Below are 17801 nucleotides of genomic sequence, written 5' to 3' on the forward strand. Positions count from 1 at the left end.
CGCCTGCCCGCTCTCCCTCGGGGCGCGCCCGCTGCCCGGCCCGCTCCCCGCGCGCTCTCCGGCCTCGACCAGGCTGCCGCGGAGTGGGGGTGACAGGCGGGCGGTGTTGTGGTGCTGAGGAGGCAGCACGTGTGGCAGAGTGTCTTTCGGGCTGTCACCCCTGCCGGCAGGGGATGGCGCCGGGACCGCTGCTGCGGGACCTGTCAGGCCCCGCGCGGTCCGGCAGCGTTCACGCCCCCCGCGAGCGGCCAGGGCTGAGATCGGGTCTAGAAGCTGGGCGCGGAGGCTACCGAGCTCTTAACTCCACGTGATTGCATTGTTAACTTACTCCTCGGCTTCTGTTTGCAGCTGATGGAAGCGGCCAAGCAGTCCATTGGCAAGCTGCTCGTTGGTGCCGTTGCAAGTTTTTAAAGTTTCTAGCTCTTTAAAAAGAGAGCGCGAAGATGTGTTTGGGGGTGGGGAATGGGGCCCGGGATGGGCTGTTGGAAGCCAATTGCGCTCTCTCTGGCCGGTAGTGCACTTTCTCCGAGTTAGGTTCAAGTCCACGGAGCGTCACTTTCCGCAGACCTGGAGACTGCTGAAAATCCTGGCCGAGAAGACAACTAGTGACTGTCATTCTTTTTCTTTTCTCTGTTCTTTCACCTGTGAGCTTAATCATTTAGGACGTTCCCAACTTCTTAAACTCAGGTTGTAACTTCTCTTGCGGTTTGTCGTTAATGATTAGTGAACTTTCTTGGAATAGTACTACTGTTTTCCAGCCTCTGAGACCCTTACCGAGAGGAAGCAAAACTCCCTCTGGGGCTTCTTTTTAGTCAGCTAATTTTGAGGGGAAGACTGGCTCAGGTTCTACTGTTTTGTTTTAGCCTCTGCTTTCGTTTTAGTTAACAGTACTCTTTCCAAACGTCAGTTAGCTTGCCTTTTGCTTCTAATGTCACTTTTAAGAATAGTTGCTACCAGAGCAATTTTTCTATTCTATTTTCTATTGCTATACCAGAGCAGTTGTTTATATTGTGATGTAAATATTCTTCTGAATAAGAGCAGTTCTTTAAAAAAATCACTTTAGTAAAGTTAAACTTAGTTTTGGAGGCAAATGAATTATTTTAGGCCAGAATTCAATATTTTAGTGCTTTTAAAAATGTGTACTGCCAGATTCTTTTTGTGTGAAAGAATATTGATTGATTTTGACCCAGAAAGGCAATGTGTTTGTATGTTTGTTTTATTCATTAATGTTCATTTTGTGACTGCAATCTTGAATTTATATCTTTATCAGATTGATTTTTCTCCAAGATTCACAAATAACCAATACAGCTTTTTTCTGTTCTAGAAATTTGATGTGAATGTGCCTTTGACCCCAGGGATTCTTTGCTTTTCTTATTTCTAGTTCCTCTATAGATTGTTTATAAACAATTAGACAGTTGTTACCCCGGTATATGGATATTCGTGTCTTAATTTGGCTTACCAGAAGTTAACAGTCTTAAATTTGAGTGAAGTCGGATTATTTTCGGCCTTTTAAAGCTTCTTTACATTAGACTATTTCCAGTGTTACGTTCATCTGCATTTGGAAAGTTTAAGGTAATAATATTGTACTTAAATTATGAACTTGGTCTGTGAAACTTGAGTTTGTATTTCTTTTAATGGTTGACTATTTTTTATGTTTTCTGAATGTCTTGAAATTTTGAAAGATGAACAATTCAATCTTACTTTCATTGCAGGATTCTTTCTATTAATCCAGATACTTGTTGAAGTGCTAAATAGTTTCTTGGGGAAAGATGTCAAGGAAGCCTTTCAATTTATAGATTGGTGAGCAGAGATTGTAAAGTACAGGGTAGCCAGCACCCCTTTGGTTAGTTGTAGTTGAGGTTCATTCATAGAACATCTCATTGTATTTCCTCGTGTCTTTGTTACTCGTCTTTTCTTAATCTAATTGTTTACATACATACTCCTTTAGGAATGTTGGTAGAAGTGTATTAAAATTCTTAGGAGTGCTCAGTAAACACATTGCTTTTTGATTGCTTCAAAAAGGCTAGGATGTTTCAATTATCTGTTTCTAAAAATGAACTTTGCTAGAAGACTGACATTGTTTTAATTACTTTTTCAGGCATAAGATGTGCATTTTCTGCTCTGAAGCTGGGAATGAGGTCTGTGGACTTCTTACAACTTTGAGAAGAGACCTATGTGTGGTGCTATTGAAAACTTTATTGGGAAGTTTCTGAAGTAAGAGTGGGAAGGCATTCTATTTTGTGAAAGGAGGAAGGACTCAGGCCAGAAAACTTGTATGCTATGGTTAATTGGTTCCCATCCTCCGAGAATCTTGTTTTCCATGGTGTGAAACTTACTGAGCATCAGGATAAGGGATAACGACTCTATGGATATACAGAATCCTTCACCATGGTAAAACTCGCTAACCCGCTGTACACTGAGTGGATTTTGGAGGCCATCAAAAAAGTGAAGAAGCAGAAACAGCGTCCTTCAGAAGAGAGGATATGCAATGCGGTGTCTTCATCCCATGGCTTGGATCGTAAGACTGTTTTGGAACAATTGGAGTTGAGTGTTAAAGATGGAACAATTTTAAAAGTCTCAAACAAAGGTCTCAATTCCTATAAAGATCCTGATAATCCTGGGCGAATAGCACTTCCTAAACCTCGAAACCATGGAAAATTGGATAATAAACAAAATGTAGATTGGAATAAACTGATCAAAAGGGCATTTGAGGGTCTGGCAGAGTCCGGTGGCTCAACTTTGAAAAGTATTGAGCGCTTTTTGAAAGGTCAGAAGGATGTATCGGCATTATTTGGAGGCAGTACTGCCTCCAACTTTCACCAGCAGTTACGATTGGCTATCAAACGTGCCGTTGGTCATGGCAGACTCCTTAAAGATGGTCCTCTCTACCGGCTCAACACTAAAGCAGCCAATGCTGATGGGAAGGAGAGTTGTGAGTCTCTTTCCTGTTTACCTCCAGTATCACTGCTTCCACATGAAAAGGACAAGGTAAGAAAGGTATATGCACTGGTGTTCATAGGCCTGTGATGATTCACATTTCTTCATTCTGTGAAGTTATATAGAAGTTACATTCAAGGTTTACGTTTGGGACTTTGGTGGAGTGATCTGTTCTGGTTTCTTTTTCTTTTTTAGACAGGGGTCTTGCTGTGTAGTCCAGGCTGGCCTTGAACTCATGATAATCTGCCTGCCTCAGCCTCCTGATTGTTGGGATTACAGGTGTGCGCCACCACACCCAGCTTCTGGTTTCTTATTGATGAATTCTAGCTATAAGAATTTCATAGATGCTAATTGTTCAGGTACTTTGAAATATTTGAAGCTAAGATTAAAAAAAAAACCAATTAGATTAGAATTTAAGAGTGACATAGAACTTTAAAGTTTTAAGTTTTTAGGGTACCTTAGTGCTGGAAATTGATGAGCAGCCCTATGGTGGAGACTTGAATTTGAAAGAAGCAGATGACTAAAGACAGTCCCACCCCACTTTATTGCAGCTTATCATTAGACAGGAATGAGACAGATTCTCTTTTGCCTAAGATCATGAAGGCTTTTTCTAGGATGAGACAATTATAAAGTTAATATTGAGCATATTTAAAAATACTTTGAGATTTGATCTAACTTTATCTTAGTTGTTAACATCCCACTGAATAGCTACCTTTAGATTTTTGTTTAAATTACAGTTGAAAATTAACAGTATTTCTCTTGGGTGAACTTTTTAGAGATCTATTTTAGGGTTCAGTTTTTCCAGTGAGCTTTGGAATAAAAGCATATTGTTCAGCATCTCTAGTCTAGAAATCCAGAATGTTCTCAAATCTGAATCTTTTTTGAGTACAGGCAAATGCTGTGTGAAAGGAGTGTTGGATTTTAGACTTTCAGATGAGGGATGCTCAAGTAATAAAGTCTGTGCAAATACTCTAAAATCAAAAGAACTATGAAATCTGAAATACTTCATGTCCCAAGCATTTTGGATAAGGGATACTCAACCTGTGTTACCTTTAAACTGATTCTTATGAGTTGATAGAGAATCCCATTCAGAAAATATAGCATTTGTGCATTTTTAGTGTGTGTGTTAAAAATTCAAGATAGACAAGTAACTAAAGCGCTGTTTTGTAGTTTGTAACTGTAAGAAAGTTATCTGCAAGTTTTTTTTTTTTTTTGAGACAAGGTCTTACTATGTAGTGCAGGCTTGGCCTTGAACTCACTATGTAGCCCAGGCTGGCCTTGAACTTGTGGCAATCCTTCTGCCTCAGCCTAAGAATTGTTTCTTGATTATATGGCTGAAGTTAAATAAAATGACTCCATTTCTACAACTATAATCAAATAATCTAACAGGTTAACTGCATGGAAACAGGACAGTTATATTTTATAGCTAAATAATTTAGATTATAGTCAGTCAGTGCCTTTGCTATGAACTGGGTATTATAAATTCTGTTACAACACTTGGATATTTGCTTGTGTAATAATTTTTACATCTCCACCCCTACCACACTTCTGAGACAAGGGCTTGGTAAATTGTTCAGACTGGGTTTGAATTTGTGATCCTTCTGCATTAATTTCCTGGAAGGCAGGGATTACAGGCATGTGCCACAGAATGATAGGCATGCCCAGCAGAATTAGAAATTTTTTTATTTCTTTGCTACTGGGAGTTGAACCTAGGGTCTCAAACATGTGAATTACCATCTATACTACTGAGCTACATCTCTAGGTCCAGATATTTTAACACATATTAATTACATATAAAATGTCAGTTGTGCATATTTTTAAGAGGTAGTGAATTTGAGTACTGTCCAATACAGGGTAAGTGTAAATCGTAGAACCTTGGGCTTTTCTTTGGTAGGATCCTTGATAGCCATCTAACCTTACTATGTAGCTGAGTGGAGACCCTTGCTGAGGTCATTGCACAGCACCTTTCTATTAATGCAAGTTTAATGTAGGAGTGACCTGTTAGTTGGCTCTGGTTTTTACAAATATTTGTTTGGCTGCAGAGCTCTGTTGTGTAGTGTAGTGACTAAATTTGGAGCATACATTTGGGAAGATTAAGTTTCTTTGAGTAGACTGCTGTGTGTACCAATCTCATTGGAAAACTGCTTTCATGATAATATATATGAAATTAGAGTTGATGAGGTGTGTTCTGTATTTTTTAATGGAGTTTTATTTTTAGTACTGAATTTCCTGAGGGCCTTTCCTCAAAGGTGGAAAATCTGCGTTCAGAGCCATAATACTATGAACTCCAGTGTGAGGAATTAGTTCTCCTCTGAACAGATTATATCTGCTGTTTTACTGTATTTTAACTACTTGCTTTCCTCTTTTGAAACTCTTTTATCCAGAATTTATTGGCTTGCTGTTATGGCTTGAGGTAATTTCCGAAAAGAAAAAAAAGAAATTTGTGTATGTGTGTCCAGAATGTATTTGACAGTGATGAAGGTGTAACCAGCAGTAATTTCACTTTTAGGCATTAATTAGCTCAGCAAATAGTTTTGAGGGCCTACTGTGGGCCACACACTCTGCTTGGAACTGAGAAGGCTTTATCTTCTCTGGAATGCTAATATGTCTGTTGATCAAGGTAGCTGTATAGTAAGAGATGTAGTTCAAGGACTACTATATGTGGAAGGACGAGAGCAAGTTCCTCTTCACTTTTTACTGAATCAGTTCTATTTATTTTGTGCTATTAACCTTCAGAAGAAACTGTAAGATTTTCAGGAGACAGATAGTTTTTGTTCTTTTTTGGGGAGATTATTGTAGAAATATTTTTAAGTTTAGTGTGAAATCACTTGAACGATAGTGTGTTATTTTCACATTGAAAAATAGAATCCATGATTTAAAAGTCTTATCCATGTTGTAAGGGACATTTCTGAGCTAGCTTTAGGGTGTGATAGTTTACCGGTGAGTTTATTTACTTAATAAATGTTTGCTCTGTGTTAGGCATCACTTCAGTGCTGTGCAGTAGTCCCCTGGATCCACCAGGGATGTATTACAAGACCTTTAAAAGATATTTGAGACTGAAGGTAGTACCAAACCCTATACGGATGGTCCTTGACTTACTATAGTTTGATTTAGGATTTTTTTACCTTTTTCTTTTAGTACTGGGGGTTGAATTTAGGGCCTTTCTACTGAATTACAGTCTCAACCCTTTTAAATTTTTTTTTTTGAAATTGAGTCTTGTTAAGTTACCTGGCTGGTCTCAAATGTTTGATCCTCCTGTCTTGACCTCCCAGAGTGCTAGGATTGTAGCAGGTCTGTGTCACCGTGTCTGGCTGGATTTTTCTGCTTTTATGATGTTATGAAAGCATCATACATTCAGTAGAAATTGCTTTGAGTTTTGAAATTTGATCTTTTCCTGGGCTGTGGACTCTTGTGAAGCTGGACAGTGGTAGTGAGCTCCGACTCCCATTTAGCCAAGTGATCACATAGGAAAATAATACTCCAGAGTGTGGTGTGATGTCAGCCTATCATGGTCAGTAGGTATATTAAATGTGTTTTTAATTTATGACGTTTAAATTTACCATGGGTTGATCTGGAAGTAATCATCTTGTAGCTGGAGGAGTATTTGTATATACGGTACTATTTTTTTTTTTTTCTATACATACTTGCATATGATAACATTTGAATTAGGCCTGGGATATAGCTCAGTGGCACGGTGCCTGCCTGGCAAGTGTGAGGTCCTGAGTTCAATTTCCGTGACCACAAAAACAAAACAAAATTTGAGTTATAAATTAGGCATAGTAAGAGATTAATAACAATAAATAATAATCAAGTAGAATAATTATAATGATATACTAGAATAGTTATTTAAAATGTATAGATTGTTTAGTTTTGGAATTTCTCATTTAATATTTTTGTATTGTGATTGATGGTGAGATAGCTGAAACTGTATAGTGTAAAACAATGGGTAATGGGGGACTACTGTACATATCTTAACTCACTCATATAACTAACACTGATGTGTATCAACAATGAGGTGTAGGTCCTGTTATTTTATAGGTGAGCCATAAGAGATTCAGTACCTTGCCCAAGTCACACTAATATATCCCATCAGAGTTAAGATTTGAATCTTGGCAGTATGGTTCCAAAGTCTGTTACACCTACATGACCACATCTTGGGTGTTGTAATGTGTAATGCTTATCACTGTAGTCAGGTACAGAGTTGTGAATGTCTTTTGTGCTTAACATCATAGCACATTCTCTAATTTTTTTTTTTTTTAAGATAATTTCTATGACCAGGCCTGGTGGTGCACACCTGTAATCTGGGAGGGTGAGGCTGGAGGTTCCTAAGTTTGAGCCCAGCCTTTGCAATTTGGTGACTTAGGTGAGACCCTTTTTCAAAATAAAATATTTAAAAAGGGGTGGTATACAGTTCAGTGCATAGACCTTGGGTTCAATTCCGAGTATTACAACAAAATTTTTTCTATATGTATTAATCTTTGTTTTGACTGTCAATAAAGTTTTTTGATTTGCAGTTTAGGGATTGATAATAAGGTACCTTAATTATCAGAAAGCAAAATGTTGCTTTCTTTGAATTGTAGGATGTAGGTGAGGAGGAAAGCTATAAATTATAAATTGCTTGCTTTCTTTGCTTTTGTTTTTTCAAACAAGGTCTTGATATGCAGCTCAAATTGACTTTGCTTCCCCCTTGGTACCCCAGGCTGGCCTTGAACTCTCACAATCCTCCTGCCTCAGGCTCCTGAGTGCTGTAGTTAATGGCACTCACCTCTACACCCACCTTCAAATTGCTTTCTTTTTGGAATGTAGATATAAATGTAAGATGATTTGTTCATTTATTTCATTTATTGTTCACTCAGCAAACATTTGAATGCTTACCAAAAACAGTACATTTAAACTTTACATCCTATGAGGCCCTAAGGCAGACAGAAAGTGCATCTTTGGGTGAACCCTTTTTATAATAATCATCATTTTAAAATACCAGTTAGTCATTGTTAATTTTTGAGAAATAATTAGAGATATCTTTGATGAAGCTTAATATTACTTGAGATTGTGACGGTCCATTTTCTTAGAAGGATATATGTTCCTTCCAAGAATACTTACCTTGATTAAAATTTCTGGGTTCATTTCATACATTCACAGTAATTTACTGGGATATACATAGCTTATGTTCCGTATCACTAATCTAGAAAAGTATGTTTTTTTGTGGTAAACATCTAAATCATTAAAATGTTATTTTTTGGAGTAGTATTTTAGAATAGAATTATAATTTACAGAAGCATTTTGTTGGAAAGAGAAGAGGAGATACTGTCAGTGTTATTGTTCAGGTTATTATACAGTTAGGTAACTTGGAGTAGAAAGTGATAAATCTTTTGCTTATTGCTGTAAGTTATAGGTTAATACAATAATCTCTTAGTAGAGAGTACTTAATTTTACTGGCATTTGTATTTTAAATTCAGAATTAAAAGAGGTTTTAACAAGAACTAAGATTTTTTTTTCTTTTTGAGACAGGGTCTCACTATGTAGTTCAGGCTGGCCTTGAACTCACTACATAGCCTAGGATAGCCTCAAACTCATGGTGATCCTCCTGCCTCAGTTTCCTAAGTGCTGGGATTACAGGCATGCGCCACCAAGAGGAATTTAGATTTTTAAGGCAGAGATACTGATTAGGATATGTTTGCAAGTTATTGAAAGTAAAAATGATGAAGTTTTGACTTAACTATTTGGGAATGGCCTTTATAGTAAAATTGCTTCATATTTAATGTAGAATAGTGATACAAGAAAACTGTTTATAAATGGAAGTTTGGTTATTTCAGTTTCAGGTATCCTGTTGTTATGCTATTTTATTAATAAGACAGAATAGTAGTTCATGGTATTAAGTTATTATGTTTGGATTGCTTGGCAGAATTATTGTTCACTTAAAAAAACTCCTTAAAACAAAATACAGAAAATGTAATGCTATCAAGTTTGAAACTGATCTCAATTTTTAAAATAATAAATGGTATTTATAACTTCTAATATAATACATATTTTGCATTATTGCTTGTACTGTTTTTTGATAACTCCATAAAATGTATCACCAACAGACCCCTGAGGTAGATTAATTATAAATGTGATTAGGAGACTTCGTCTCAGCTGACTTACTCTTAAAAAAAACTCAGAAACTTAAAAATAACTCAGGTAGAAATATGTTTGTAATACAATATTTGTTCAAACCATATTTTGTTTAAATATAATCAAGTGTATTAAGATATTTTTTAGTTCTCTTTTTGGCCTGTGAGCTCAGTGAGTTTTGGTAATTTGTAGCCCATGACATGTCCTGAAAGAAGATTTGAGCTATTGAACCTTGGGTTGGACAGTATTAATCAAAGTGTCTGTAACCAGGCAGTGTCCATAGCTATTTGTTTTATACTTGCTGTTACTAACACTTAACTGTTTCTTGCTTACCTTTTAATAAATTCATAAAACGAAAGGAGGAAATTAAGACATCAGATCTCACAAATTGCTTCAGAAATAGAAACCTATAGGACCTAGTCATCTTTTTTTTTTTTTTTACCCCTTTGCTGTTATCTATAGACTTAGGAAATGTATAGTTGCGTATAGAAACCAATAAGTAGTTAACATTTTTAAGGGCTAATGATGTGTTGGGTACTGTTTTTTGGTGGTATGTGTGTAGGTATGTATGTATTTATTTATTTATTTTGGATTTGCGAGACAAGATCTCCATGGTAGTCCAGGATGAGCCTTGAACTCATTATGTAGCCCAAGCTGGCCTTGATCTCATGGCAATCCTCTTGCTTCAGGCTCCTGAGTGCCTGGATTACAGGCATGCGCCACCATGCCTGGCTTGGGTACTGTTCTAAGTGCTTAAACATGCACTTATTAAAATCTTAAAGGAACTACAGATGGTTAAGTTTTATAGGTATCTTATAATATTTATATAATAGCTCCTTAGTAGTGTTTAATACAGGTTTTCATTATGGCTTCTCATTTAAAATCAAATTGAAAATGAATATAAAATGCAAGACCCATTAAATTTCTTCTTATCCTTGCCACCTGATTTTTATTGAGTTCATCCTAGATATATTGGCTGGTACTTTTTTTTACATGACACTTACCTTGAATATTGTGAAAGCAAATACATAACAGGAACTGTTTGAGGAATCCAGGGAAAATTCATCATTTAGACCTCTAGAGGTTATAAGGATCTCCTTGATAGTGTTTAGTCTTTTTCTCTGTCTATGTAAAATTTTGGAGAAAATGTATTTCAATATTGACTTTGTTCTTTGCTATAAAGAAGACTCAATCTAGGTGTCAGGTTTGCTGGTTAAAATAGAATTAAAGAAATTTTTTTTTTTTTACTGAACTGAGGAGTTTCTTTAAATTACAATAATTAGTATTTTTCATGCTCTTTGAAGAAATAAATGTGTTATGTATAGGAATTATTAAGAGCTTAATTTTGGTAAAGTTGTTTACCAGGTGGCCACGTAAGAGTGGAGTCATTTCACAAAGAATCTGAGTAGATGAATTAGAACAACTTCTCTCTTTTGCTTGGCCCAAATAGAGCAGGATTAGGACTCATTCAGTGGTAGCTGGTTCCCAAGAAACTGAAGGCCATTCCTTTTGGCTTTTCTGACAGGAGAGTCATAATTCTCAACAGGTGGCCTTCATTAGCTTTGTACATGAGTCTGTAAATTCAATGCCAGAGAATGACTTTCAGTTCATTTAGGAAACAAGTGAAGAAACAGTTTGTAGTATGGGTTGAAATTAAGCATAGAGATTACAGTTCATGTAGCATTTAGACTTGTAGAATGCTATTCTGGGTCAAAATAATTTGTAACTGCCACCAATGGGAGAAAAAAAATCCCTGCTGAGGTAAAGTAAATCAGAAGTAGTGTTGATGGATGTGTATTTTGTAGTTGAATTGCATTATGCTTACAATGTATAGATACATTGTTAGAATTGAATCTTCTGGCTTTTGTAGAATTTTGAGCCAGTGGCAGTCTCGGATCATTGTGATTGTGATGTTATTTCCACAGATGGAGAAATAGCCAGAGATGTGTCTGGTTTAGTGTCACAAAGCAATATTCAAGAGAACTTCTCAGGTCTTTCTTGGTTCTGTGCTTTTTTCATTTTTCTATAGTACTGCTTTTATAGTCTTTTAGAAAGCAATGAGTATCATATAGTGTAGAACTCTCTCCTTTAATGGAAACCATAGAATAACCCTTATCTAGAGAATTGTAAACCACAATTGTGTAATCTGTTTATTTCAGAATTTGAAAATTGCTGTACATTCTTATTCTTACATATTGTTAGGGAGTTGAAACAGCATTTTTTTTTTTTTTTTTTTTTTTTTTTTTTTTTTTTTTTTTTTGAGATTGTTTTCTTATGGTCCAAATTAGAGGACTTACATAGTTTTTAGTTAAATATTAGAAGAACACTTTGAGCTACCGTCATGCTGGGAGAAAAAATGCTCCTCTAGCTTTGATAAAATGACCACTTAGAGATAAGTGTGATTTTCAGTACATCTGCAACACCTCTCAGTGATTGGATAATTGGTTAGACTCTAAAATTCTTGAGACTGAGATAGAGATGGCAAAGTACAAGCTTTGTATTACTGAAGCACTTTCCATCAAAGGTATTGAGTCTGAGTAGACCAGTAATGTTTAGTCCAACACTAGCTGTTTATATGTAGTATCTGGGAGGAGCTTGAGAGATTTGTAATAGTACTGTACTATTAAACCATATAGGGAAGGCAGTGGGACAACATACCATTTTGGTCTTTATTGGTCTTTTTTTTTTCCTTTTTGAGAAAAAAAGAATATCACTGTGCAGTTCACACTGGCCTTGAGTTCACTTTGTAGCCCAGGCTGGCCTCGAACTCACAACAATCCTCCTGCCTGAGTGCTGGGATTACAGGCATGCCCCACCATGCCTGGCTTTTATTGGTCTTTTTGACTAGTAGTTTATCTGTATATAACTTCTACTTGGTCATAAAACAGCAAGTTCATTAGGGTAGTGTGAAATAAAGATTAATATTTAAGACAATTTTATGTAAAATAAGTGGGTTTTAAGATTATTGATGTAATTTATGAAGGAAAAAATGTGATGAAAGAAAATCTGGGAGCTGAAAAAATAAAATCTTCGTGAAAAAGTTTATGTGTGAGAAAGAAAATAGTTGACTTCTGTTGCCATTGACCTTTCATACAGACAGGTAGATTCCCTGTTAAGGGACATTAGTACTATTATAGGCTACTTTTTCTTCCAGGGATTCATGGGCTGCACTTGACCTACAGAGCTACTGCTAAGTGTTAGTTTGCAATTCTTTCAGCTTGTAGGTTAGTTTTTTCTTAGCTTTGGCTACAGTGAAACATTTAACTCCAGAGTTTTCTAGAAGTTGTAATAGAACTCTGAGAAACATTGTAATGTATGTTAGTGTGATATTGTACTTAAGTGATTTCCCAATTTTTCTATTCAAGGCATCTTTAAATCTCTGATGGAGTGTTTATCCTTGCATCATTTTCCTGCCTTGAAATTTTTTTCACTGCAGTTAGTTTTTCTTTAATTCTGTAATATAAATCTAAATCCCTATTCTTTCTAAAGCAGTGGTTCTTGACTCTAAATCCACTCTAGTCTCACCCAAAGTGCTTTAAAAAATAAACACCAAGCCCATTAGATTAGCCTTTAACAGTGGGATCCAGGTGTCAGGGGTATGTGTGTGTGTGTGTGTGTGTGTGTGTGTGTGTGTGTGTGTGTTTAAAGAATGTATATTTAATGTGCAGCCAACTATTTTCCCTTCCTGCTCTTATGTAGGACTGCTTTTCATTTTGGAGAAAATCACACACCATGTGATAGGTTGCCATTCACAAATTCATGTCCCTCAATCTCAGCTCTACTCTCTGCTTGAGGATATATCTGCCTCCAACCTGTTTATCTTCCTTGTTTTCAGTATCTACTTCCATATCCTTCATAGCATAGAATCTTTCTGTCTGTCTATTCAGTTTATACCCCTCTCATGCTAACCTCAGTATATCTGTGCTTAGGTTTACCCCCTTGCTGCCTTGTTAGTAGAGAGAAAGAGAAGTATCAAAGGCTTACTCTCCATTTACATCGATCCTACTCTTCCCTGCCTCAAGGACTTTGGTCTGTGTTCCTCAGTCTTTCGACTCTGCCATCTTTGTCTTTTTCACTTACTAGCCCTGAACATATGGAAGTCCTTTTTATTAGAGTTAAAACAACCGCCCTCCCCCTGCCCAACCCGCCAAAAAAAAAAAAAACCTTCCTTCAGAGCTTTCTTTCTAAAGCCTGTTGATTTCATGCTTCTTGAAAAATGACTGGTCTGTATTCTAGATCTGTTGCAGTCTGGCTTTCAGCTGTAGAATAGAATTTGAAACGACTCTTGTGGGTGGTATTTTCAGTTTTATTTTACCTGAACTCACAGCAGCATTTTGTACTTGTTGACCGTTTTCTTCTCCCTTGACTTCTGGGATAATTCTTTCCTAAGAATTCTTTCCCTTGTTTCATCTTTACAGTAATTCCTTTTCAGCATGTTGGCATTTTGTCTTTTACCTGTATTTTATATTAGTCTTTCTTAGATTTCTTTCTTTACCCATCTTTTTACAGCTTCCATCTGGAGTTATCTCTAGACCTCTGTCCTCTAAATTGGGACCGCTAATAACAATTCCAGGCCTCACTTCTGAGCTTTGAACTTGTATATCCCACTGTATATGAATATCTCCATCACTTCACATTCGAGATGACCCAGGTGGAATTTGTCACTTTGCTGGAACTTGCTAGTATTCTGCTTTCTTCGTTAGAGTAAGAGGCATTGCCATTGACCTAGGCTTACAACAGAAACTGGCGTTATTTTCCACATCTTGCTTGTGTGTCTTTTGGATTCAGGTCTGGTCTCTCCCCAGTCTTCTCTCTTAACATGTTTTTAAGCATCTCAGTTAATAATTAACCTCATCTCCTCCATTCTAGCTACTATTTTGTTAGAGTAGGCCCTGGCATTTCTCTCCTGATCTACTTTAGCAGCTTTCTCACCAGTTTTCCCTCTTCCAGTATCATGTCTCTCCAGTCCAGATTATTATTGCCAAGAATGATCATATTAAAAAGTGATTAAGAACATAGGCTCAAGGACCAGGCCATCTGGATTTGTATACCATGTTGATACTACTTGCTTTCTGACCTTAGATAATTTGCTTAATCTTTCTTTGCCACATTTCCTTCTACAAAATAGGGATAATACAGTGCTTATTTCATAACAAAGTTGTGAGGGTTTAATGAGTTAATATACATCAACACTATCCAATAGAACTTTGTGCAGTAATAGAAATGCAGTAGTATCTTGATTCAAAAACTTGATGTTTTACATGATTCTGGTCGCAAACTGAGTTGGATGACAAACAAATCAAATTCAGTGGTTAGTTCAATGTTGACCTTATGGGGAAATTTGATTTGGTTCTTATCCAGTTTGGCTTGCAACTAGAACTGTAGAGAGAATTGAGTTTGTGAACCAAGCTACCTGTATGGCTACTTCTGTAGTAGCCAAAGCCAAAATGTAGCTGTTGAGCTCTTGAGATGTGGTTACTTGACTGAAGAATTGCACTTTTAGTTTTGTCTTTTTTTTGAGACAGGGTTTCACTATGCAGTTCAGGCTGGCCTTGAACTCACTTGATAACCGAGGCTGGCCTTGACTTGCAGTGATCCTCCTGCCTTAGTTTCCTTAGTGCTGGAATTACAGGTGTGTGCTACCATGTCCAGCCTGCACTTTTAGTTTTAATTGTAATTCAGTTGAAATAGCCACATATGGCCAGTAGGTACTGTACTAGACAGTGTAGAATGTATAAAATCCTTAGAGTAGTGAAAAGCTACTATATAAATGTTACCTATTGCTATGTTTCTAGAATTAAACTTACTCCTCTGCTTGAAATCTTTCAGTGCCACATTTTGTGGTATAGTATATATGATTCTAGCCCTCTCCCTGAGTTGCTGCAAACTTACACTACTTCTTCATATGCCATTGTGTACCAGCAGTAGTATGCTCTGGAAAATTGCTTGAAATGAACATTTTTATTTGAGACGGAATCTCCCTACGTAGTCCAGGCTGGTCCTGAGCTCACTATGTAGCCTAGGCTGATCTCAAGCTTGAGATCCTCCTGCCTCAGCTTCCCCTGTGCTAGGATTACAATAGTATACTGTTACATATGGCTGAAATACAAATTCTTGAGCAGAGTTCCCGCTTACTCATTCAGAAGGTGGGGTTGGGACCTTGCAGGCTATGCATGTTCATAAGTTTAAGGACTACTGTGCTCTATGTCAGACTCCATGCAGTTCCTTGGATTTACCTTATTCTTTCTTTTTCCTGTATTTTTTTTCTGTCTGGAATAGTCATCACTTCTCTGTTTGTTTATTGGCTATTGTTGAGCCTTGCAGACATAGTTTAGTCATGTCCTTGCATTCCAGTCTCTCACTGTCATTCACCCTGCTCCCACGCTGACGTAGCTCTCTTCATGCCACATTAGTCTGCATATACCTCCTTCATGGCCCATTTTACATTTGTTATGGCTTGTGTCGGGATGTCCCTCCAAAACCTCATGTTGTCATAGATGGAACTTTTCAAAGGTGGCTAGATCTGGAGTGCATGGTGCAGGGCTGGGATTAAGGGTGTTAGTGGTGGATGTTTACCAAATTAGTACACTGATTAGTTTGGTACCACCCTAGTCCCAGTAGCCTGAGTACAGTATAAAGGACAGAAAGAGGCTTGTCCTCCCTTCTCTCTTGTTGCTTTGCTCCCTTCTGCCCACCATGAACTGTTTCTCTTCTGTGATGCCATCCTGCCTTGGAGTCAGCCAGTTATGGACTGAAACCTTTACAAACTGTGAGCTAAATAAACCTTTCTTCCTTTAACTTGTGGGTTTTGTGTAAATAACTAAGACACCATCGTAATGTTGTTTTTAGCCTATCTCCTATTAATGAATTCAGTTTTTCATCTCTGTATTCACATCTGTCTAACACAGTGTCTGGTTGCTTTGCAGATACTTATTGAACACCTTCCAGGTGCCAGAACAATGATTTTTGTCCTGAGTAAAGGAGCTGCAGTCTTTGTAATTAACACATGCAGTGATACAGAGCTCTGTTGGGCTGCAACTGTGCTTTGTGAACACAGAGGACAGGTGGGGAGGGTCACGGAAGCCTTAGAGGAAGTCACATGTGAGAGGTTAGCGAAATGAGGAAGCAGATGGGTGTGGTGGGAAAGAATGGTTCCTGCAGAGGGAACAGCATGTACAAAGGCCTAGAAGCAAAACATTGTAGGCATAATAAATGTGTAATGGGATGTAAATTTTTAAAAGATTGCACATCTAACTTGTACATCTCAGTTTTTCACCCTCTCCATCAGGCACTGCATTTTATATGCTTTGTATTGTTAAAGTAGATTTTATCTTTGATATCACATTTTCTTTGAGTTTATGGTTGAGATGTGATAGGGTAACCTCCAAGCCAGCAGGATACATTTATTTATTTTACTTTTTAAAGCAGAAAAAAGGCCTAGTTTTTTTCTGAAAATTATTCATCAGGGTTAAAGAACACATTTTTCTCATTGTATAAGACCAGACCAAAATTTGAAGCGAACATCTTTAAACTTAGAACACTGAGAAAGTATGCCATTTAAGAAGGCTGACAGAGAACCAGCATGCCAGCCACAACTGTCACTTTATAGCCCCAGTCAGTGTTGCTGCTACTCTCCCTCTCATTAATCCTCCTACAAGAGTAAAAAGGCATTGGTTAATGTTCAGTGCAAGTGCCAACTATTAGTTTGCTGTTAAACACCAGCTTTTTGATGTTTGGGACATTGTATATATAATGCTCAGTAAAAAACTTACCTTTAACTTTCCTTGAATGTCTTACCTGTGGATTGGCTTCCTTATCTGTGAATTTTGAAAAAAGACTGATACTAATCTATTTTTGTTTCTGATGACATCAGCTAAGTGGAACAAATCTGGAGGATATTGAAGAGGAGAAATAAAATTGTTTCCCCTAAAACTTCATGTGGGTGGTAATGTCATGTTTCTGAAGCATTTTAAATTATAAAGAATTTTGCTTTCACATGTCTTTTACTTTGCTACAATACTTTCATAATAAGGTAGGTGTTATAGTTTGTATCTAGATGACCCCGCAAAGCCTCAGGTGCCCCTAGGTAGGGCTCCTGGGTGGGGGTGACTGGACCATGGGGGCGTGATACTCATCAGTGGATTAATCCGCTGATGGGATTATAGCTGAACATGATTTGGGAGGGGAAGCCTGGTTAGAGGAGGTGGGTCCCTCCTCCTCTAACTAACTCTGCTCTGATCAGTCTTTGCTTCTTATCTGCCATACTGTAAGCAAGCTTCTTCTGCCATACAAATTGTCAGCCTAAGTAAACTTGTCCTCCTTTACTTGTGGGTGTGAGATACTGTGTCACAGTAACAAGGAAGTGATTAAGATAGATAAATCCAGATGTTGTGATGACCAAGTTTTACTTACACAAAATTAAACAGTTAAGGGAATAAATAGATTTAGAGCTGGCCCTTCAAGTCCAGTACTTCTTCAGCTATTTCAGGCTGCCTCTTGAAAGTGACTATAGTTTATGAAAATGAAAAGCATCAAAAAAGCCAGTGTCTTTACCATTTGTTACATACATCTGTTAAATTATTTATCAAATCATACGTGTTATTAATCTTTGTATGCAGCTCCTGGCATATTAGCAGATGATCAGAACTTCTCAAATTGAAATTATCAGGTTTGAATTTCTAATGATAGAAAGCAAATTGATTTTTTTTTTAAAAACGTCGCGTAATTGCCAAGTATGATGACATGTGACTGTA

General features: G+C 37.2%; 1 protein-coding gene across 2 annotated transcripts in view; it reads left to right on the plus strand.

Moving 5' to 3' along the window:
* Nucleotides 1-17801, plus strand: part of Kat6a (K(lysine) acetyltransferase 6A) — a 115323-nt gene that overhangs the window by 475 nt on the left and 97047 nt on the right. For both annotated transcript variants that reach the window (XM_005410512.2, XM_005410513.2), the window contains exon 2: nt 2099-2988. In XM_005410512.2, coding sequence (XP_005410569.1) covers nt 2389-2988 — 600 coding nt within the window. In that variant the 5' untranslated portion in view covers nt 2099-2388. The remainder of the gene's footprint in view (nt 1-2098; nt 2989-17801) is intronic.

Source organism: Chinchilla lanigera, unplaced genomic scaffold (assembly GCF_000276665.1).
Source record: "Chinchilla lanigera isolate Chin_1 unplaced genomic scaffold, ChiLan1.0 scaffold00135, whole genome shotgun sequence".
Lineage (NCBI taxonomy): Eukaryota > Metazoa > Chordata > Mammalia > Rodentia > Chinchillidae > Chinchilla > Chinchilla lanigera.